Source organism: Cricetulus griseus (genome assembly GCF_003668045.3).
Source record: "Cricetulus griseus strain 17A/GY chromosome 1 unlocalized genomic scaffold, alternate assembly CriGri-PICRH-1.0 chr1_1, whole genome shotgun sequence".
In the NCBI taxonomy this organism is placed as follows: Eukaryota; Metazoa; Chordata; class Mammalia; order Rodentia; family Cricetidae; genus Cricetulus; species Cricetulus griseus.
In genome coordinates, this window is record NW_023276807.1 from 10,805,568 (window position 1) to 10,828,898 (window position 23,331).

Sequence of the window (23,331 nt, forward strand, 5' to 3'; positions counted from 1 at the left end):
ACAACACACTGTATGCCAAGAAGGAGCTACTGCACACCAGAGCCCAGCCTTCCAACAGAGAGACACTGACATGGTCACAAGGACATGGTCATCCTCGGTGGAAAAGCCCAAACTTTTCAGAACAAACATCAAAGGGAGCAAGAACTTTGAATTACATCAACATTTAAGACTTCTGTAGCCCTAACGTAGATGATGCCAAAACCCAGCTAACCAACAGCTTTAAAAACCTCAACCTATGATAGAGGAGTTAATAGAATGTTTGTTAAAAACTTCACAGAATTGCATGTATCAGTAGAGCAGACTTGATATTTGCAGACTCAAAGAAATAGAAATGGGAGCAAGCCTCCATTCCTGAGTCTGTGAGAAAAGAGTGGGAAAGCATTGGCTACAGCAATGGTAGATTCTCAGACAAACACGTTTATGTTGTGTTTAACCTTTCCATTGCCAGGAATCTCTGAGGGAAATTACTGGACACGTGTTCCTTGAAAGAGATGCAGAGGTCAAAACAACACAAGCTGCTGATAACACAGCAGCTTAACAGAATGCTTCTTAGCAAGTCACACCACAGTGGTGCCCACAGATGGGGAGAGCATGGTTGTTCAGGGAAAGGAAAGAACACACATTTATGAACACATCAGACCAAGATCCTCACAGCCACTATCTGTTGTCCACAGTTGGCACATGCAAAAACAGCCTTGTCCCAAGTCACTGACCAGTGAGAGACAGAACTTGGATTGGGGTCTGGGACTGTCTGCTATGCCCCTATTCTTAACCATACACCCTATTTAAAATTAACTAAAAACACGCTAAAAAGACCTTAGTCTCCCCCATTTACAAGTGTATGAACCCAGGTACCTAAGCCTATTGGCATAATGTGCCAGTCTGGTGCTAGCTGTAGACTTCCAGTGTAGGAGAATGAGTCAAGGGAGACCAAGTTTAATGTTCTTGTCAGTTTTTATTGTTTATCATTCTAAAGACAAGCACATTTACAGCATACATGGCTTTAAATGAGCTAAGAATATATAAAACAGTAACTATATGTTCATATATATTAATACTGTCCCAAACAAATAAATAAAAGTATTTAAATGCACTAAGCTTGGCAAATACAAGTGAGGGGGATAAAACAGTATTATACAATATTTTTACATCTTCAAAGGAAAGTAAAGGCAGCTGCGCTGCAGGAGCTCTGACAGAATCCACATGGCATTCCCAGCTGTCCAGACGCCACACATTCCTTTTTAAGTGGGGGCAGACCGTGGATGGAACATCTACTTTGTGGAAACCAGTAAAACCATTTTCCCACCTGCAGTGAACAACTCAGCCTCCCTGGGCAGCCAGGAATTGCCTGTGCCCATGCTGTGCAAGGTGCCCCTTCCTGGCAAGCCTGGGACGTGTGATTCGCTGGAAGCCAGTCACAATGCCTTCAGAGAAAACACTGAAGCCACATCTTTTCCGTGATTAACCAATTCTTAGAGTTTTACAGTGATTCATATTATAAAAAAGAATTGAGAAAATGATTCACATGCAAACCTGCTGACAGGTGAGCCAGTTCTGCTCTATTCCCTTGTGAGTGTGGACAGGTAATGTCCTTTGGACAGAAAGGAAAGCTGGAGAACATGGCAAACATTTAACTTTAAAGTCCAAAGAAATATTTAAAAAGGCAGTGATGTCAAAGTAAGAAAAAAATGAAACTAAAAACTTAAAAGTTAATGGACCAAGGAAGAGGTAAAGGGCTTAGCCAGCCACACTAAGCCTCAGGGGCCTTTGATCAGGGACTGAGGCTTCGGGAGAATCTGATACCAGCAGAGCAGTCCCCTGTGTGGAAGGTTGGGTGGTAAGAGCTTCCCTGCCACTCACCTTCCATGTGCCATGCCCTGAGAGCGGAGCAGTGAGCCACCCATCAGCAGAGTGCATCTCCCTCTCAGCAGGCACCAGGTTATAGGGGGCTGTCTGCACACTGGTAGAAAGGGATGCCTGCACCCTCCCTGACTCTTGTTGAAGGACTGGTCCTGTCTATGCCTCAGTGTCCCAGGTCCAAGTTTGTTACATGTTTCTATAGGAGCCAAAAGAAAACTAGCTAGACATATACAAGAATTCCCATGGTGTTCACAAGTCATTAGTATGCATCATGGATATACTCCATATACACTTCTTTTTACAGCCATTTAAATAACATGTAAACAGAATTATGATAAACAGAATTTATAAAACATATAAATTCTAAGGAAAAAAATCTGCTATGTGCAGATAAGACTCATCATCACCTTGTAAAAGATGACCAGACTAAATTGTCTATGAAATACATAACTTCCCTGTCTCACAAAGCCCTCTCAGGCTCTCAATGTAGGGGATAGTTTTAACTGTTTCTTAATAGTTGTCCAACAATAACAATTATTGCAAACCAAAAACTAAAATGGTTTCTTTAGACATTCAAATGTGATTTATGGTCTTCTGGAAGATTATTAGAAAGCTCCTAGAAGAACATTTATTCTGAAAATATTTAAGTGTCTACTGTCTCTATGGCCCTAAATCCCAGACACCTGACAAGCCACAATGAAAGTCCCAATTGCCAGAGAAGGAAGGGAGCTATGCCCTGTGGGTGTGGACCTAAACATGGAGCTAATGAGGAGGCAGAGTTCGGGGACCTCACAGCTGGTTTAGGTCTCAAGCAGACACACTTCTATGACTGAAGGATGCAGGGACTCCTGGATCAAACTGTCCTTCCACTTCGGGTTTCAGAGAGTGGTGGCCTTTGAGGGCCACTACAACCAGCTTCTCTCACAGCACGAAGGTGCTAACACCTGCTACTCTGCCTGGGACCTGAAGTTTAATGGGGGAGGTACCTCCTGTTTTACATTCAGACTTTTTGAAAGTAGATTTTAAGTCAATGCTCACCTGTGAGTTACTGAATAGAAAAATAAGTTGGGTGAGCAGTGCCTACGTAGGTATTTGAAAAAGTCTCCTGGAGTTTTAGACAAACCAAGCTGGCTTCTTCTAGAAACTATGTTAACTATATAGTTACAGCTGGAAGCTATTGTTAGGGCAGCCATTACTATCCACACTATTGAGCCACACATGACCCCCTACAGATTCCAACACAAAATCATGCTCCATAGACTCTTTAGTGAAGTATTTTTAAAAACACAAAAATAAAAAACGAATCCTTCAGGTCTTCTTGAAGAATCATATGTGACACTAGAGGGTACCCACATTGATTACATAACAGCTAATTAGAGGAAACCGTGTGTTCATGTCTCAACTTTTCCGTAAGTCCCTTCTGGAGGCCTGTAATGCTTGGGGAAGGCCTTCAGCTGCAGGGAGTTAAATGCATATTTGCGACTTCCAACATTCTTCATTGTATTTTCTCTTCGACAACCCTCACTGGGGAAAAAAACAAGCACAAGAAATGACAGCAGTAAAAAAGGAAAAAAGAAAAGACTTAAACTTAGATGAAATGAACTGATTATTTTCATAGCATTAAAAAAAGATTAATTAAAATGGGTGCTGGACTTGTTTACAACAGATGCACACATAAGATGGTGGATTCTGAACAAAGCAGGGAGAAGCACAGAGATGGACACATGCTGAATGCGGCCGTGGGCTGGCAGTTCTAGAGCCACATTGTTGTATCTAAGCAGACACAATTATTGTAAAAACACATGATTTTGTGTGTATCTTAGGTTTGGTTATCTTGGGTTCTATCATAACTTGTGGTTCAGAGATTTTTTTTTTTTTTTACAGCAAACTGAATGAATGGTGATATTTTACTGTTACCATGGCTTCTAAAACATTGTACCTTTTGTATGCTAGCAAAATCTGAGATCACATCAAACCCCAAATATTGAGTTTTCCTTGGAGAATTCAACGGGTAGCAAAAAACATCTGGCAGAGGAGGCTGCTCTGATAACTGTCTCCACCTAGGGGCAGCTGTTCACATGCAAAGTGTTCATAGAGGCCCAGTTGCTGTCTGCAGAACAGGTCTTCATGGCCATCAGGCTGCCATGCTGTGAAGCTCCACTGATCTCCTGGAGGTCACTACCCACCTTCTCCAAGTGGGCGCTGTCATTACGGCCACTTCTTGTACAAGCACCACTGAGCCCAAAGGGAGCCCACAGGTGCTCTTCCCTTAGAGAACTCACTACTAGCTTGAATCCCGGCTGCACTCCATGGAGGGTTGTCATAGCAACCCAGGGGCAAAACAAATGGTGCCCAGCAAGAGGTTGAAGAGTGAACCTCAAGGGAATTCTCTGGGCACTGCTCTGGAGTGGCATAAAATTAACAGCCAAAAATGATTCTTAATATAAATTCCTTTCCACAACACAGTAAAACTTGCTATTTTACAATGTTTAAAGAGTAGCAATGAAATCAAGTAGTTGTCAAGTTCAGTAAAAAATCCCCCTTCTGAGATGTAAAATTTGTAGTTACCAAGAAAACAGTGATTTTAAAAAAGTATTTCAAATTCTATGAAGACCACATGACATACATTTAAAAAAAATAGCAGCTCAAGCCTTTCAAAATGAACATGACAGTCCCCTTATTAAGAACATGTCAAATAGGTTTTGGTGAGACAGTAATGTTTATTCAAGATAAACCCTGGTGGCTTAGAGAAGCATCTGCCTGCTTGCTGTTGACTAACAAACACAGCCACTAGTGTATGTCCTTGTTCCAGAGCCTCAAGCCTTAGGCTGGATGTGTCACCTGAGCTAAAGCTCTGGGCCACCCAGAGCAAATGATAGCATCTGCTGAACATTCAGTAATCAGATAAAAATACAAGTCTATTTAAAGCAGAAGCTGTAGCTTCCTGTGCAGAGTGAACCTCCTGGGGTCTTGGAAGCTCCTTTACTGACAGACTACTTCACATATGGCTTCTCTATTATTACAGAAGGTCCTCAAACCTATCTATCCAGTAAATGCAAAATGATACCTTAAAAACTCTGACAGTCTCTGTATTTACCTGTGAAAGGCACTAATACTAGGTTTAGCTGACTGCATACATTGTAGATGAACTTACAATTCAAATTATGCCTTTAATTTGGTTTTTAAGTCAAACTATTTCTTCCACATGTTTATATCAGGCTGATATGCCCTGTCTGCATGTTGCCACTATTGGCATGATCTGCAGCTGTCTGAGCTGGCTTGAAGGCCTGAGAAAAGGTCTGCAGGGGTGGTTAAGGGTGTCCGGTTGCAGAGTCTAGCATGGTAACCTGAAGCAGAACACTTTTACTGACCACACTGCTACAGTGTCTTTAGGAGGCAATAGTACATGACAAGGTTTGGGGCAGACTTTAACAAGAGAGATTGTACAGCTCCTGATTCTTCTTTATCATCTCAAGAATTACTTCATTTCAAGGATGTCAACTTTGGAAATCTGAATGGAAACTAAAAGGGCAATCCTAGAACCTCTGCTTTTTCTTTGGGGGCTTCCACTTTAGAGTTCATCTAAAGGTCCCCATGTCTAGGCCATGCCACAACAGACATGGGGAGTGACTGTGTCTGAAGGAGTACAGGAAGAAGCAGTGGCAGTCAGCCTAGCTCAAAGAACATGCACAGCCATTTTCTACAGCACTTAACAAGAACTCCTGAGTATGGCTCCTTCAAAACCTGCTGCTGCAGAGGGTGCAGCCCTAACCAGTCTCTGTGCCACAGCTAAGGATTACTCAGAAGCAACCCAGATGCCATCACCCAACACTAACAGTGGCCAACTTGACTTATCTCTTACCCTGTTTCTCCTCATTTCTTGCTGTAGACAAGATTTTGAATAAATATTTGGCTTGATAAGCACACTGAAGGTTGGTCTCCCCACCTCCCCAATATGTTAGAGGAAAAAAAGCAAATACAAATCTCAAATCCCCCCTGCTGAGTCAGCCTTTTGTGCCTGGAGGTGGTGTACTGCATTCCACTCACCCCTGGAAGAGAGAAACAAAGAACTTCACTGCTGGCCTTCCTGACCCAACAGCCAAGGCTATCTAAGACAGGAGGGAAGCTGGTACCACCATAGTGTCCCAACAGGAATCCTCCCTGCCTGGGGTGCGGGTGGGAAACCAGTCACTGTTTCCCTTTGTTGTACAATGGTCCTGAGAAGAGCCCCTGCAAAGAGCTATGGGCATCCTGGGCCGTAGGGAACAAGGTGCTTCTCTGCAGTTGCTTCCAGAGACCTCCCTCACCTGTCTATGGTCTCTGCTTGGCCACAGCAAAACCCTGCAAATGATACATTCCTGAGTCACCTCCATGTTACCAGAGGGCACCAACCTAGAGCAAGTACTGGGAAGCTGTGGGGTGGGGATGGAAGGAGATCACAGACTCTCTCCTCTATTCAAATGAAGCAAACAAAATGGTCTCAGAGGCTTGAAGCACATGCTCTGAAGTGAAAGGGCATCCATCAAGTATTCCACCAATGTCAGCTGGCATGCTAAAGTGCTAAACTGCAAGATGCCAGAGTTGTCACCATGTTATACCAGGAGAGACAAACAGACCTGTTTGTGTGGGAACACTGAGGCAGGCCTGACGTGGGGAGCCTGCAGTGCTCAGATCTTCAGAAAAAACGGGCACTCCCTGGGTGTGGTAAGGGCAACCTTCCCCATCCCAATTACAGATTCAGTCCAGCAGTTAGTATTCACTTAACTGCTCTGCAACTCCTGCAACTCACTCTTTGAGAGGAAGCCGGATCGCAGACAGTTCTCCAAGGATGGTCAGGAAGTCTTGTGGAGAGAACAGGGAAGCTAGAGTTGTGGTGGGTGGGTTTGTGTGCATGAGAATGTCAAGACATTAGAAACTCCAGCTTCTCTAAGTCACTCCAGGTTTTCCACCAGACTCATGAAAAGAAATCCCCTTCATTGTCAGACTGGAGATCAAAAGCAGAAACACAACCTAGTACGAACTGGAAGATGCAGAAGCCATTTGCTATTTCTTACTCAAGGGGAGTGGCACCTTTCCTAGGTTACTTGGCTACTCTTATGGAAGACAATTACTCTCTGTCACATATGAGTGACAGGGTGACCAGTCATCCTATTTTAGGGACAGTGCCATGTTAGAATTAGGAGTGACATTGGCAAAACCCACAGTTATCGCCCCCTCCCGGCTCTATCTTACACAACTGCCAAAACTTAAGATTCATTTTTAAAAATCATTTTCTTTGATTTTTTTGTTCATTATTAACATTACTGAATTAGTAAAAGAAAAAAAGATATCTGGATTAAAGCATACAATTTTTAAATTAAAAAAGTTATTTCAAGAAAAAGTATATAACTCTTGCTACTACGTGTATTAAGAGCAACCCTGAAGTCACATGCAACATGTAATCTTGTATGCTGAACTTGGTGGCATGTGCTCCTGTATCCACAGCTTGGTGTCATCACCAAGTGAAAATAACTGGAAGCAAGGAAGTGTGACTCTACAAACTGTTTGCTACTGCAATTCTAGGACTACACTTTGAAAGGAAAATATAGAAAGGGGTATCTGGATAAACGGATAAAGCATCTTTTCTTGTTGATTTCTTCAAAAGGCAAGGGAGGTTAGCAACACACTTAATAGTATCAAATATACAAACTCTTTGCAGACAGCATCCCTTTCTCTTGGAACAGGGCACATGAGATGTACAGGTAATAAATAGTTATACATCAGAACGTAAGATATTTGGTACAAGTAATTCCAGGCCAGCTAAATAATGCAGTCACAGGGCACCAGAAGAACATGTTACAAGCACTGAAGACGCTACACAATCGAAATGAACAAGTCCTCTTGATGAAAGAATTTGGCAGGTATTTACAGTTCAGAAGAACAAAATGTCAAACTGTAAGGCATGAGATATTTCTTGGCAGACCTCGCTTTGACACCTTCCTTCTGTCCAGTTTGGTACACGGTGGCTGGACATATTCGGTCACTTTTGTCTGTCTTGTGACTAATTAATTTTTCATAATGATATTTATTTGCAACGCAATTTGGTCACCAGGTATGCTATGCTCAGAAAGAGCCACACAATCAGTAAATTGGGGCTCAGAGCTAATAAAGGAATGGAACAGAGGAGGCTGGGGTCTAGCCTTAAGTCTCGGATGGGCACCAGGCCGCTCAAGTTCTTCTGGGTGACTACCTCCCGTGTTCCAATGCTGTGAAAAGGAAAAAGTTGAGAGAAAGGAAAAGAAAGGGGGGAAGGAAAGGAAAGGAAAGGAAAGGAAAGAAAGAAAAAAGACAGACACATGCGATGGGTTTTACCCAAAAGAATGGAGAGAAAGGAGAACCAAAAGATAAGATTAAAAAAAAAAATGGAATGAACCACAACAGAAAGAAAAATAAGATGCAGAGAAGGTTGTGAACAAGACAGCAAAACAAAACCAGCACAGTCACAGGGAAGAAAGGAGAGAAAGAGAAGTGAAAAATAAGAAAAATACTGCAGTCTACCAAAATTAAACACATGTAAGTAGAAAGGATGGTTTTCCATGTTCACCCTCTCTCGACTGGCCAAGCACAGCTCCATGCCGCCCGCCATGCCCCACATGCTACAGATGGGCACTTCTGAGAAGCAAGCTGAACATGAAGAACCATGGCTTTGACCTTCTCACAGATGCCTCGGTGAGGGTGGCTACAAAGCGGACTCTTGATTAACCACACAGCACAAATCATTACCCAGTGCAGCATCCTCCCCCACCTGCCCCAAGTCTCAGTCTGAATGTCAGAGGGGTGCAGCAATCTTGTCTTGAGCTTCGTAAGATACCGTTCTAAAGATGATCCCTCAAACTGGAGTCAACCAAATTCACATTGGAAATTTGGAATTTTTCCTTATTTTAGTCCTAAAGAAAAAATTGTTCTGGAGGCGGGGTGTAATAGCTCAGGGATAAACTATGCTAGGTGGCACTTGGTCCTAGGTTCAAGCCCCAATACCAAAAAGGTGAAGGACGCTCTGAGGTTGGATGGTATCTGGAACCACATGACTGAGGACCAACATCCCTCCTATCAAGCAAACAGCAACACTAACAGGGACTCTGGTCTCAGGCATGGTGGGTACTCTGAACAAACAGCTTGCAGATGAGTAGGCGGGGCTCAAGATGCCTTCTGCAGCTGCATCCTGCCTGGCTTTCTGAGCAGAAGCCTTACGTTCTGGACTGGCCCTACTGGGATGTTCTTTTCTAACAAGGGACACTCTGCAAACTGGTAAGGACTGACTAATGACTACAATGTCTGCCAGGGCTGCCTGCTGGGCCATTGTGGCTGCCCGGGAGGGCCTACTATACGAGGATTTCAGTTCCTAACATGCGATAGAGGGCCACCTCTGCCTGTGCCGTTACCCTCAGCTTGGCCCACATGGCTTACAGGAGTTGGGTGTTGAATATAGACCCAACCTCACGTTCATACACACTGAGAACTTGAAATGGTCCCTGGTACAAGAATTCATGTGCACACTTGGGCAGCCACTCCAGATCAATTATTATTGTTACTATTACCATGAGCACATGTGCCTGTGTGTGTGCACTTGTCCGGGAGTCAGCACAGTGCCAGCTCTGCTCCCACCTGTACATTCTACTCTTCCATCTGATAAGACACAAGTGAGAAAGCAGGAGAATCAAAAACAGAATCCCTCTACTCAATGATATTGCTGGGATCCACCAGTGCTTTCTTTAGGGCTCTCAGTGTGCTGCAGTGCTGGTTGTCACAGTCGCAACAGGGCTTGCAGGTAACTAACAGAATGTGTCTTTACCATATGGGCTAATCCAAAAACCTTTGAGTGTGACTGTGTCACTTGAAAACAGACCTGCAGGAAAGTTCAGGGCACTTCAGGGGCAGCAGAGGGCAGCATCGAGCACTGTCACCGTGCTGAGGCTAGTGGGACAGGCAGAGGCTCTGCTTTGTATTTAATGGCTGTTGAAAATTACTCAACTAAAACGTGTCCACTGTAGAGACTTTAGATTCTAGAAAGTTTCGTGGTTAGAGACAGGGAGTGGACTGAATGAGACAGAGAAAGAGAGCAGGATATATGTGTATTTCCTAGGAGGAAAGTCATTCCTTGCTCTCAATCTTGGGGTCCATAAACAGTACAGGAAAACAACTCTAACTTAACAGCCTCTAAGCTGACAATGACGACAGGAATGAGACTCTAGAACACTGAGCCAGTGAAACTTAATAACCTCTATTCAAATTTTAGAGATCTACAAAGATGTGGGACTATTAAAGAATGATGTGTCAAATGTGACATTACCGTCTAGCTATGAAGTGTTCTTCCACCAAAGGGTCATATAAAGGCTTGGGCCCCCATGCAAACAGTGCTCAAAAGATGGGAATCTGTGAAGTAGTTGGCAAGGGCTCTGCCTTCATCAGTGAATTAACAGATTGGGAGGTGGTAACTGTGGAAGACAGGGCCTGGTTGGAGGGCTAGGTCAATAGAGTATGTATCATTTATTGGTCATGTGTGCATGTGCCATGGTGCATGAGGTGGAGGCATGTGTGACTTGTAACAGTTGGTTTTCACCATCTGGGTCCCAGTGATCAAACTCAGGCCATCATGCTTAGGGACAAACTCCTTTGCCCAATGAGTTATCTCAACAGCCCTTAAGTTTGTTTAGATAGTTTCACACCTTTATAAACTGAATTTTAGTCATTTTCACTCCACCCTCTCCCTCTTCCTGTAGGAACCCTTCTCAACAAGTCTTCCTTCTCCTTCCATGCTTTCTTTATGTGTGTGGCCACTGAGTCTAGTTATGGGAGCTTATTTACTGGATCGAGGACAAAGGTATGTGTCTTTAAAAGGTATTATTTTGTCCCCACCTTCACTCTGTGTCCTGCTTATTGTGAGTGAGCAACTGTGTGCTGCCATGCCCTCCTGATAGGATACTTTGCCTTACCAAGGACAAGAAACAAACCTGCTGAACCCTCTCTAACTATGAGCCAAATCCTCTTCCCTTCTACTCCTTTCTCAGGTTCTGTCACTGCCATGGGAAACAGACCAACACACATCTGTTTGGAGAAGTAGGGTACTGTGACTATACTGGGTCATCTGATTCAGAAGCCTTTGGAATTGGCTTGCAGGAGGAATTCAGAGTCTGGAGAAACAGCCTAAAAACCCTTAGGATGCTGTAAGCAGAGTTTAATGGGTAATTCAGGGGTTCAGATGTCCAGAATGCTAAACAAAATGGGGACAGTAAAGACTTTGATCATGAGATTTCTCCCAGATGGGAACAGACTTGACTGGAAGCCAGACTAGAGGCCATCCACATTACATTCTGGCAAAGAACTTCTCTATATTTTGTCCCTGTCCTGTGGATGGTATAAATAAAAGGAGTCAGAGCAGCCCATTACTCAAGCTGTTGCATAGGTGCTACTGGCCACATTAATGGTAAGAACTGGGAACAAAAAAAAAAAAACAGAACTAAAAGGTGAAAACTTTCTATTTGCCCAGAATGAGGCATAGGTAAAGCGGGCCAAAGAATTTGTGGCTGCTAAACAGATTAGAACTCACCTGTGGAAGATATGGGCCCCAGCTAGTGGGCCCCACTGAGAGGTAACTTGGACCTGAGGACTCTGCTTTTATCAATAGACTAATCTACTGACGGGGTCATTGTTTAATGCACTATTATTGGGATGTAGTGGGGGGCATGATTGGAGGTAGTGGTCCCTAGGGATGTGCCTTTGAAGGACACTGGTCCCAGCCTTTACTGTCTAACCATAGGGATCCCTGTCTGGGTTGTCCTCACTTCAGGGCAGATATCTGTAGTCCACTAGATCAGCCTTTCCCCTACTGCACAATTAATGTGGCATGGAATAACTACTACCCTCAGAACCAGGATCACTTGGGGTATAGAGGCTAAAAGGGTACAGAGATTCTGGACACAGACCCTTAGTGCCTCCAAGACTCCTTTGCTTTTCCACCACTAGGGTTGGAGGCATGGAGTGCTGAGGAACATTAACAGATGTTTAAATGAACTTGGAGACCAAACAGGAACAGAATGATGCCATTTATGCTACTATCAAGAGTCATGAGCTCAGGCATCACTTTGTGCATTGTGAGAAGGTCAAATGGCAGAAACATAGAGAAAGGATAAGAGAATTGAACACTTTAAAGAATTTGGTGAGAGGACAAATGATACAGAACATTCAGTAGAAGTGACTGTTGAAAACGAGACTTTAACAGCATTGGTGACTACATCCAAGGAGACAGGAAAACCAGGTTTCTTATCCTTTCTTTTGGTATGCGAGGTAGGGAGCTTCCCAGCAGTGCTTGAAACAAGGCATCCATCAACAGAGGACAACTGAATTCTGGGTTTCATTCTGCAAACACATCTGCTGCCTCAGAATCAGGACATCATTAGGGGGAGGTGGCCAGGGCACACAGACAGCTATCACCATAAAACATTCATTGGACATTTTGCTCATGAGAGCAAACTCTGTCCACTACTAGAGAGGTAGCAGAGCAAACCAGTGCAATCTGCAGACACGGTTCCTTCACTGGAGTTTGGAAGTCTACAATGCACACATATATACTATGTAAAAGCAGCTGCCTGCTGAGAAAGTGTGGGCTCAAAATCCCAGTTAGGTGGCTCCCCATCCTAGCTGAACTGTCTGACCCAGCCTGCCCACCACTCCATGGGGTCAGTTCAGTTCTGCTCAAAAAGAGTGTGGCTTTCCCTCTTGGCCTTCTCAGAGTTTGACAGGGCCAGTGGTTTGAGTAGTGGTCAAACTCAAGTGTGCTAAAGTTTAGGACCCCATGTGGGTCAGGGGTATGGGCTCATCTGCAGTTTACACAGCAAAGGAATGCAGGTGGCTGGGAAGGTGCAGCCTGACATTAGCCCTCACTCACCTGCGCATGCATTCCAGGGCTTGTGTGAAGACCTGCGGGGCCATGCCGTGCTCATGCTGCAGGATCAGGCACTGCTCCAGCGTCACTGACATGGCTGTACGGTCCTTGGCACTCTTGCAGCTGGTGAATCGGACTCCATTAAGGCGGCGACAGACCTGCCAACAGGAAATGGGCTCTTCTTAGGAGAGAAAAGCCAGCAGAAAGGTAACACCCACAATGGGAGGGGGCGCCCAGGTCTGGCAGGAGCTCCAAGCCTGGTCCCAGTATGACTACCTGGTTCCCCAACTCAGTATCAGAATCTAAGTTAACTCCAAAGGAAGACCCTGGCACCTAAAGAGCCCAACTTCATCTCTGCCCCACAACCCCATCCCTCAGAACTTGTCCCCTGTATGTTCTGCCAAGGGACATTCCCTATAGAGACTTCTGGGCATCACTGTTTTGGACTAACCCTTACTAGCTATCCTTTATAAGCCATTCTGGGCCTTTTTGGCACACCCAACCCAACGAATGAGGACACATAGGATAATCCAGCCAGGGGAAACACTGCTACTCACATGGCCCCCTTGTCCCTGGACCTGCTAATATAAATCCTCTCCCATGGCAAGAACACTGTGGACATGCTAGATACACTCCTAGATTCATGGCTCCTAAACACAGTAGGCCCTGGCACTAGAAGTGTTCTGTAGTGACAGGTTCCAAAACTAGCAGGTCTACAGTCAGCTCTAGGGCTCTGGCTAGGTCTCCCCAACTGTGAAAAGATCAGGTAAACGTGATTGAAGGCTTTTCAACAAACTAGTTGGGACTCTGTTCATATGCAAAAGTGAAAATAAGGTTCAGAAAAACAACAGCTCTGGGGGACATAGTGTCTAAGTGGCATGGCTCTGCTGCCCCAAATTCACTGTTCCCCACAGATGACCATGTGGGCAACATGAAATGGGATATACAAGGGTCCTTGAATACTCTGCACTCCTGAATCTATGCTTCTATGCCTGGGACTCTGCTGGGAACAAGAACTATGGGTTGGAAGGTTTGCTTTTGACTTGAGGGAGGGTCGGCTGCCCCCACAACTAACTGATGATTGTTCTGTGGCATGCACAGACAGAGAACCAGTCTCTAAACAAGCATGCATGGGTCTGTGCCTCTGCAAAGCTGTCTCTGTGCTATTCTAAGAATGGATCAGTGAGGGACAGTCCTAGTCCACAGCTCAGTATCAGTCAGTGTCACTGGATCATATTGCATGAAAAAAGGCTGGCTCTCAGAAGTTCACAAAGGCACTTATAAAATGGGCTGTCACTTTATAGCAGTTCCCTCAAACAAAAAGGAAGAGTTGCCCTCCCCGCCCACCCTGCTGCATGGACCCAACCAAGAGAAGGCATGTTCTCCTTCTGTGTTTCCATCTCATTTGCTGAACCCAGTCTGACAATGCCAAACTAGGCCCCAAACTAAAGAGAAAATGGGAAAACAGTCTGTGAATCTTGCTATGACTTTTGTCACTTGGTGTTTCAAAATAGGTCCCATTGTAATTACAGCTTAGCCAGACAAAGACCCACAGTGGACCCATCCCACATCCCCCACAGGGAGTGGGGGCCTCACAGCTGGGCTACTGCAGAAGATGCAGAAGAGAAGGTCTGCTCTCTAGCACTTCATTTCCCAAGCAGATCAGCAACCACAGCTATAAGCCACTCATACTGTAAAGCTCGTCCAAGAAAAGGGCCACTACAAAGACACCCTAAACAGGCTCTAACAGTAACTGGGGATGGTCTAGCAAGCACCAGGTCAGGCAAGGACCATTTGCTGCCATGGAAGAAAGAGTTGGAAAAACCTGACGAGGACAGTGCCATCTCCCCTCAGCGTGAAGCCAGCTTCTGCCTGGGTCCCTTCCTGTCCTTCTCAGGCTCAGGCAGGGAGGTACAATGCCAGTGGCAATGCTCATAGTCCTGAATCTTGGAACTGGCCAGGACATACTGCCATAGGTATGGGGGACACACGAGTGACTGACTCAGATACCCCAGGTCTTAGTGGAGACCTGGAATTCTGTGACTGAAGTTCTGAGAAAACACCAGTTGTGTAGGTGCTTGGGGCAATGAGGAGGTCTGAATGGCAATGCAGAGTAAGAATTCTATAAGGAGCTAGGAGAGGTAGCCACAGTCTCCTTCTGAACCTCTAAAGCCCAGGTAGATAAGGCCTCAGCAGGGATCAAATGACTGTGTAGGCGGGCAAATACCCAGGAACAGATCCCATGTCTGTAGGGGGAGTCCATGCAGCCCTATCAGAATGAACTCCTGGGCAATGATGCTCAGTGTCTTCAAGCATCACTAAAGCTATGCAGTGGTCCTTCCTTGTGCCCTTTTGTTGGAGGGATCTATGCTCTCCTCCCTGGCTGAAGTGTTGACCAGTGGTGTTGGAAGGGGCACCATGATGAGTACCTCAGCAGCTTGCCAGAGGATGTCCACGTTCTTATTCTTGCGTGCATGGACGTTCTGTCCTAGAAACCGCAGCAGCTCTGGCAGGCAGGTCTGACTCCGAGATCGAGGTAGACCTGGAAGAGACAAGGAGTCCATGGGAGAGGGAACCATTCAAAGATACCACTGCTTCACAGCAGGTACAGGAGGGAGGTGTTTGGCAGATTTGAACATGGTCCCCAGGATGCTGAGCCCTGTTCCCTTCACTGCTATTAGTGCCACCATCAAAGGGCAGTGACTTTTATCTTTTGTTGGCTTTCCCAAGAAGCAGGAGAAGGAGTTGCCAAAGGAACGGTAATTACCCAGGCTCCTTGCCCCCCCAAGGAGCAGTGAGAAACAAGTGAGGGTGAGCTGCCTGGTTTCCAAAGCAACATCAAGATGCTTGAAGCAATGGATCTTGACTAGCGAGCTAGTGGATGGAAATCTTGGGAGAATCTGGAAGTGCAGCCTCTTATGAGAGACCTCAACTCACACTTGGAACAAATTTTGAGTGGCTCAGGGATCCCTAACCCCACTAATCCTAACAGCCCCTCTCTTCTACTGTGGAAGTTTCCAGGCTCCCCTTGCAGGACCTCCTGAGCCCCCAGGTCATACTGCTTCACCCAAGAAACCTGGAACAAAAATCAAAGACAAGGAAACCACTTCTAAAGGTACTGTGGGATTTTCAAACACTGGTATCGTTAGAGAGCAGAGCCTCAAGGTCATGACCGAGGAAACATGTCTGAGTCCTCCAGTCAAGTGCACTCCTACAGCACAACCTTCCTTTGGTGCACACAGGCTCCTGTGTGAATCTGCTATGCATCCTCATTTGGAAGATGAAGCAGAAACAGAAGGGAGAAGCCTTCTGCCTGTGAGGCCTGCAGTCTGCAATGCAGGCTGTGGAAGCCCAGAGGGGAGCTTCATCTTGGTCAGGGCACTCATCCTCCAGAGGAGAAAAATGATCTTACCTCCTAACTGCCAATCAGCTGCAGCCTCTCCCTGGCCTAACCTGCAACCTTCGTTTTAGTGCCTGTCTGACCACTGTGGGGCATGTGGACATGGCATGTCCAGGTGGAAGGAGCCTATGATTCTGGGAAGCACAGTTTACCAACCCTCCCTGGGACTTATGGGCACATGGACTACCTCCCCTGGCTTCCTAGCTTCTGCTTCTTTGGACTTCCTCATTCCCTGGACTTTATTCTGGATCTGCTTTTGTACCTCTGGGGGTGGAGTAGGGGCTCTGGCAACACCAGAAACTATCCACTGTCCACAATGTTGGTGGCAGGACAGCACTCGCTAATGCCCCATTCCCCCCATCCTTGGAGTAGCACTGGCCCCTCCATCAATGTCCATCCTAGTTCTCTGGTTGATGATCTTGTCCCCACAAGGCTATAGCCTGTCTCTCCTCTTACAGCAGTAAAGAAAGATGCTAATGGGATCGGTGTGGCTCCTGGGGAGACACACCCTCCAGACCTCAGTGTTCTCATTTGTCAAGTGTGTGTGTGTGTGTGTGTGTGTGTGTGAGAGAGAGAGAGAGAGAGAGAGAGAGAGAGAGAGAGAGAGAGAGAGAGAGAGAGAGAGAGAGAGAGACAGAGAGAGAGACAAGCTGCTATGGAGCAGAGCAGATAGTCTTCATGAGAAGTGAGCCAGAGCCCCTGGCATATGGCAAGCACGTGACAGGCCTGTTTTTAATAATGAACACTAAGGAAGGATTGGAGGACACCTCACTGATGACCTACAGTTCAGTCCTGGGAGGGACTAGAGGCTAGAGACACTCCTGGAACATATGTGTGCTGGCGAGTTTTATGTCAACCTGACATCATCTAGATAGAGTTGTTTAGGAAGACAGAACCACAGTTGAGAAAATGCCTCCACTAGACTGGCCTGTGGGCAAGCCTGTGCTGCACTGCCTTACTGATAACTGATGCTGATATGGGGGCCATCCCACTGTGGGTGATTTCACCCCTGGGCTGCTGGTCCTGAATTCTCAAAGAAAGCAGGCTGAGCAAGTCCTGGAGAATAAGCCTGTAAGCTACCCCTCCATGGCCTCTGCATCATCTCCTGCCTTCAGCTCCTCCCCTGACTTCCTTTGATGATGGACTATGATGTGAAAGTATAAGCTGAAACAAACCTTTTTCTCCCCAAGTTGTCTTTGGTCATGGTGTTTTATCACAGCAATAGAAACCCACATTAAGATACTATGAAAGTATCCACATGCTTAAGGCAATGTGCTTAAGGTTCTCAAAGTGCTTAGGTGGAGAACCTTGCAGGCTGTCAGAACTTTGCAGTGTGCCTCAGTCCCTGACCATGCCATACCAGCAGCAGGTGAGGGCCACAAAGGAAACAATGTTTCAGGCGACACTCTTGCCTTCCTGGGGCTGCCTGTAGCCTGTGTCCCCTCTCTCAGGCTAACCAGCACACTGGGAAGCCCAAGCAGAGGCAGCTTTTTCCCATTTCCCAAATGAGCACTGCCAAATGAATGGCAATGCCTTCTCCTGGGTCCTTCTTAACTGTCTAGGAACATAGGTTTCACAGGCAGGCGATCCTTCCTCTCCCTTCTTGTGATTCACAACAATGAACACAGAACAGTATGTGGGGCACTGAGACTGCTGCCTGGCTCATCAGTGGCCTGCAAGTGCTCTCTGCATCGCTGTTTCATCATCAGTTCTCAACTCTAGGACCATCTCACCTTTTCACAGAACGCAAAGGAAACCTGCTTATATGCTCAGTCAGTATCTGTTCCTTTTTGGACCCACCCCACACACGTGAAAATGAAACTTATATCTAGTAGAGGACAGGTGTCTGTGTGCTCTGTGTGGTACCCAAAGAGACAGGGGCTGTCTCACTAGGGATAAATATGCAGAGGCTCAGAGGATTTGCTGAGACGAAGTTAGAAGACTTGCGCTATAAGTTCGGCTGAGCAGCTTGGGTGTCTCCTGAGTGCTATGGCTGCCAGAACCTTCTCTGAAGTATCCTCACATGGAGAACAGAACTGTACATGAGCACAACACGGAATTCCACTGCCTCTGGGGGACTGTGGCAGGGCCATCTTGCCCACAAACACTCAGTGTAAAGTATCTTTTCTGCATCTTATTCTACACGCCAGGGACAGAAATACACAACAGCTCATGCAGAACCCTTGGACTGACTCCAGGAAACCCCAGTGCTCCCAGCAGGTACACACAGTCTGCCATGGAATGGGTCAATGTGAGGCAGAACACAGTGTCATGCATAGCAGAAGAGAATCAACTGCAGAAGAGGGAGGCAGGATTCAGCACCATGGAAGGCTTCAGGGGAGGGACTCGAGCTAGGTGACTAGGATGCCAGGCACATATGTGAGGGGAGAGAAGGAACAGCTCAAATACAGCCATTAGGGTTCTGTGTACACAGTGATTTGCACAACAGTGCAGTAGGATGATGGGCAGCATACAAGAGAGAAAGCAGAAGGCTGGAGCTCAGGCCTCCAAAGTGAAGACTGCACAAGCAGTGTGGAACACAGTGTGAGCGAAGGAATACTCACAGTCCTCCGGCAAAACCTCCTTAAACTGCTCAAAGTAGGAATTTAGCCGCACCAAACTCTCTACGTTGATGACTTCTTGTAAGGATGTGTCTCCAAACCTTGGGGAGAATCAGGTCATCAGTAGAAGGGCCATGTCATCAACCTCTAACAAGTTGAAAGCTGCAAGAAATATCTATGAGGATCGAGTCTCCTAAGTAGATAACCTTCAAGTCTAAACCCCAAGTCTTTCTTTCCTTCCTGAGGATGAAGCCATCCTTACAGCACCGGGAACAAATTTCACAAGCAGAAACTACTGTGACTCACTACAAGTAACATCTAAGAGTGAGGTGCCTAAGAGTACACTGGTACAGGCTCCATGCTTGCAACAGTTTGGTAAGAAGTCTCTCCAGACAAGCTCACATGTGGAAGGCTTGGACTCTGGGTACCAGTGAGAGTGATTGGATCCTGAAGACTCACTGGTAAGTTTCCAGCTAAATGCTCTACTGGTATGGGGCAGACACTGGGGGCACATCTTTGAAGGGCTGGCCTCGTCTTCTGACCCTTCCTGTCTCATGCACACCATGGAGTAAGCTACTTTGTCCCACCATAGATATGAGCTCTACATCATGATTTTGTGCCTTGCCTTGCACAGGCTGAGGAGCAATGGAGCCAGCGACCATGGCCTGAAACTTGTGAAATCATAAGCCAAAATAAATCTCTACTTCTTAAGCTTTCTATCTTTTTAAAGGTATTGCCACAGCAGCAACAACAACAACATGACCAACAGCATCAGACTCAGAGACTGAAGAGTCCACTGTGTGTCACAGGCTCTCAGCTTAGAGTTCTTGTGTCTTCCTGTCTCAAAGATACCCAGGAAAGGGACCAGCAGTGCAGGGAGCCAGGAATAAGGAGATTGTGCTGGGATCTGAAGTCACCCTCTGCTGTATGAACACTAACTGTCCCTCTGGGTTGGGCTAGGGCCTTTGCTCTTTTTGAATTAAGGTGGGCTTGACCTATGCCCACTACATGTTGCAAGAATGACTATACCAAATACATGAGGTAAGTAATGAAGAGATGGATGCTACCTGCAAGGAAGCGCTAAACAGTAAAAAGGGGGGGGAAAGGCCCTTCAGTTGTACAGTCTGAGACCTGGGCCCTCAGCCCAGCCCATCACTCCCCAGCTCTATTCCCTTCCAGTATTAGCCTCAGAGGTAGTACTCCCTCCTACTCAACACAGACAACCCAGCCTGGTGTCCACACAGCTTTGTGTCTAATAGGTACCTGCTCCCTCGGGGTCTGGGGACATCTTCCCATTTTGTGCAGATTCCCTTCATCTCAGAAGCAAAGCAAGTGTGCTGCTGGAGCACACAAACAAGCCACACCCAGACTGCTCACTCCTCAACTCCACCCAGCATGCATTCTCACCTCTACCCTCTTCTCTGCTCACTGCTCCTGGACTTGTCTCAGTCCTTACCAGAAACTGCTTAACAGCGGCTGAATACAGGGAATGTCACTCTCACGCTCCTGGGGCACCTTCAGCTGTAGCAGGAGGCCCACTCTCCTCAAAGGAGATCCTTCTAGCTCATGCCTCAAGGGGGCTACTTCTTGCATTGATTCCTTAGCTTGGGCCTCCAAACACAACCTTCCCCACTGTCCTGAGCTCAGAGAAGGCACCAACCCACCTGTCCAATCTAGAAGCCTCAGTCTACTTACTGTCCATGCTCCTTACATCATTCGCCAGTTGGTCCCTTCTCAGATCACTAACACCGTGCTCCACCTATCCAGATGCATAACACTGACCTGTAGCCTAGCCTCTTCAGCAACGTCTTCACGTTTCACCTCAATCCTTTCTACCCATGGCCAGCAATTTGACCTCCTTAACATGTAAATCTGATCGTACCTTGTTCTACCAAAAGATGTACAACATCTTCCAGCAATCACAGTGTATTTCCCAAGATGAGGTGAGCCCACACCCACAGCTCCATGGACACCGAACACCAGTGCATAGGCAGCAGGAGAGTGGCACACACCTCTCAGCCAGTGTCTGTTGCTCATTGATGCCCACGTTGAAGAGGACTGGCTGCACCCGCAGCAGCATGCCACTCTGGATCTCTCGGGGCAGGGAGTCAAACAGTGGTCCTGGCAGAGGGATCCGTACATTAAAGCCATCACTAGTGGAGAGAGGGAAAGTAGGGGTGAGGTCAGGACACTGAGAGTAGGGGATAGACCCAAAGCATACTTCAGAGCCTTGGGTGACACTCTGGCTACCGTGGCTCAAGTGCCTACTCAGACCTTAAAGGAGAAATTATGAAATTAACATGGGTAGGGGGAAGGCTGTATGCCATGTTTTAAAAGATTAAAATAAAATAAAATAAAAGCAAAGTAGAATGTGTCCTATGAGGCAAACACAAATGAAGAACATTGCTCTTGACTGAAGTATTTAAAAAATGATTATTTTGGGCCAGGCATTGGTGGCACACACCTTTAATCCCAGCACTCAGAAGGCAGAGGCAGGTGGATTTCTATGAGTTTGAGGCTACACTGGTCTACAAGAACTAGTTCCAGGACAGCCTCCAAAGCTACAGAGAAACCCTGTCTCGAAAAACTGAATCAAAAAAAGAAGATTATTTTACCGGTTTCCAGTGATGACTGGCAGCATGTCAGTTGATGCATTTGAAGTGGCCTGAGTGACTTTAAAGGTCACATTCCTCAAGTCCATGATTCCAAGGCTCATGTCCTCCAACATGGCTAACTCTTCTCCTGAGAGGAGATGATAAAGAGAAAGGGGTGATGTGAACAGTTGTGAACAGAGGGCTAAGGGCATGGATGGGAGGACATTCTCTGAGCCCCTTCCCCTTGACTCCATGCTCTGTGAGCCAATGTGCTATTGACTACTTAACAACACTGCAAATGTAGCTTGTAGAATTGGGCACCACCCCGCTTAAGATTTTTTGTGCATGGCACCTGAGAAGCACACACCATCTCTTCACGGATGGGAAGAAAAACAGTAAAATAGCTTTTCTGTGGCCAATTGGTCCACCACCCATGGCTGGATACCTCATCAAAAACCTATAATCTAACGAGATTGGGTGCATTCAGGGTGGTATGGCCATGGAAGAAGAATGCCAATAGATCCTTATTTATCACTCTGCGTAAAACTCGAGTCCAAATGGATCAAAGACCCCAACATAAAACCAGATACACTGAACCTGAAAGAAGAGAAAGTGGAGAAAAGCCTCAAATGCATTGGAACAGGAGACAACTTCCTTAATAGAACACCAGTAGTATAGGCACTAAGATCAACAATCAATAAATGGGACCTCATGAAACTGAAAAGTTTCTGTAAGGCAATGAATACAGTCAACAAGACAAAATGGCATCCCACAGAAATGGAAAAGATCTTCACCAACTCCACATCTGACAGTGGGTTAATATCCAAATATATAAAGAACTCAAGAAGCTAGATATCAAAATACCAAATAATTCAATTAATAAATGGAGTACAGATCTAAACCGAATTCTCAACAGAGGAATCTCAAATGGCTGAGAAACACTTAAGGAGATGCTCAGCATCCTTAGCTATCAGGGAAATGTAAAACAAAACTTACTTTAAGATTTCATCTTACACTTGTCAGAATGGCTAATTAGGATCAATGACACAGAGACAATTTTTGCTGGAGATGATGTGGACCAAGGAAAATACTCCTCCTTTGCTGGTGGGAGTGCAAACTTGTACAGCCAATTTGAAAATCAATATGATGAAAATCAATATGAGGTAAATGGTAATCCATTTACCTCAAGACCCAGCTATATTACTCCTAGGTATATACCCAAAAGATGCTCCCCTATACCACCAGGACACTTGCTCAACTATGTTCATTCAAAGCAGATTTATTCATAATAGCCAGAAACTGGAAACAACATAGATGCCCCTCAACCAAGAATGGGTAAAGAATATGTGGTACAATTATACAATGAAGTATTTACTCAGCTGTTAAAAAAAAGTAACAACATGAAATTTACAGGCAAATGAACAGAACTTGAAAAAAACATCAAGTGAGGTAACCCAGACCCAGAAAGACAAACATGGTATGTATTCACTCAAAAGTGGATAATTAGCTATAAAAGATAATCATATTACAATCCACAGACTCCCAGTAACAAGGAGGGCTCAAGGGTTGGGGGACGCATGGATCACCCTGGGAAGGGTAAATAGAACAGATATCTCAAGTGGTCTGGGGATCAGGTGGGGAAGGATGGAGGGAGAGTGTTCTGGGAGAAACAACTAGAATTGGGGGGGAGCATTTTAGGAACAAGGTATAAACCTACTGCAGTGGAAACTCCCTGGAATCCATGAGTGTGACCCTAGCTAAGACTCCTAGCAATGGGGGATATGGAACCTAAACCAGCCATCTCCTATAACCAGGCAAGACTTCCAGTGGAGAGATTGAGTTATCAACCCAGCCACAAAACTTTGGACCTACAATTTGTCCTGCCTTAAAGATACACTGGGTGGTACAGAAATTCTGGGAGTGGTCAACCAATGAATGACTGGTCCAGCATGAGACCCATGCCATGAGAGGAAGCCCACATCTGACACTGCCTGA

The 23,331-nt window shown here is 45.8% G+C and overlaps 1 protein-coding gene across 7 annotated transcripts in view; it reads right to left on the reverse strand.

Annotated features, from left to right (window-relative positions):
- Nucleotides 1–935: 935 nt before the first annotated feature.
- Inpp4a (inositol polyphosphate-4-phosphatase type I A) overlaps nt 936–23,331 on the reverse strand; it is a 121,469-nt gene continuing 99,073 nt past the window's right edge. For 4 of the 7 annotated variants that reach the window (XM_035453486.1, XM_027386848.2, XM_027386847.2 and 1 more), the window contains 6 exons: nt 21,358–21,484; nt 20,755–20,895; nt 18,746–18,843; nt 15,211–15,323; nt 12,785–12,939; nt 3,252–3,384 (listed from right to left, as the gene is read on the reverse strand). In XM_035453486.1, coding sequence (XP_035309377.1) covers nt 3,252–3,384; nt 12,785–12,939; nt 15,211–15,323; nt 18,746–18,843; nt 20,755–20,895; nt 21,358–21,484 — 767 coding nt within the window. Of the gene's footprint in view, nt 3,385–3,716; nt 6,702–12,784; nt 12,940–15,210; nt 15,324–18,745; nt 18,844–20,754; nt 20,896–21,357; nt 21,485–23,331 lie in introns of those variants that run through there. The other 3 variants (XM_035453485.1, XM_027386843.2, XM_035453487.1) reach the window with 2 other exon arrangements.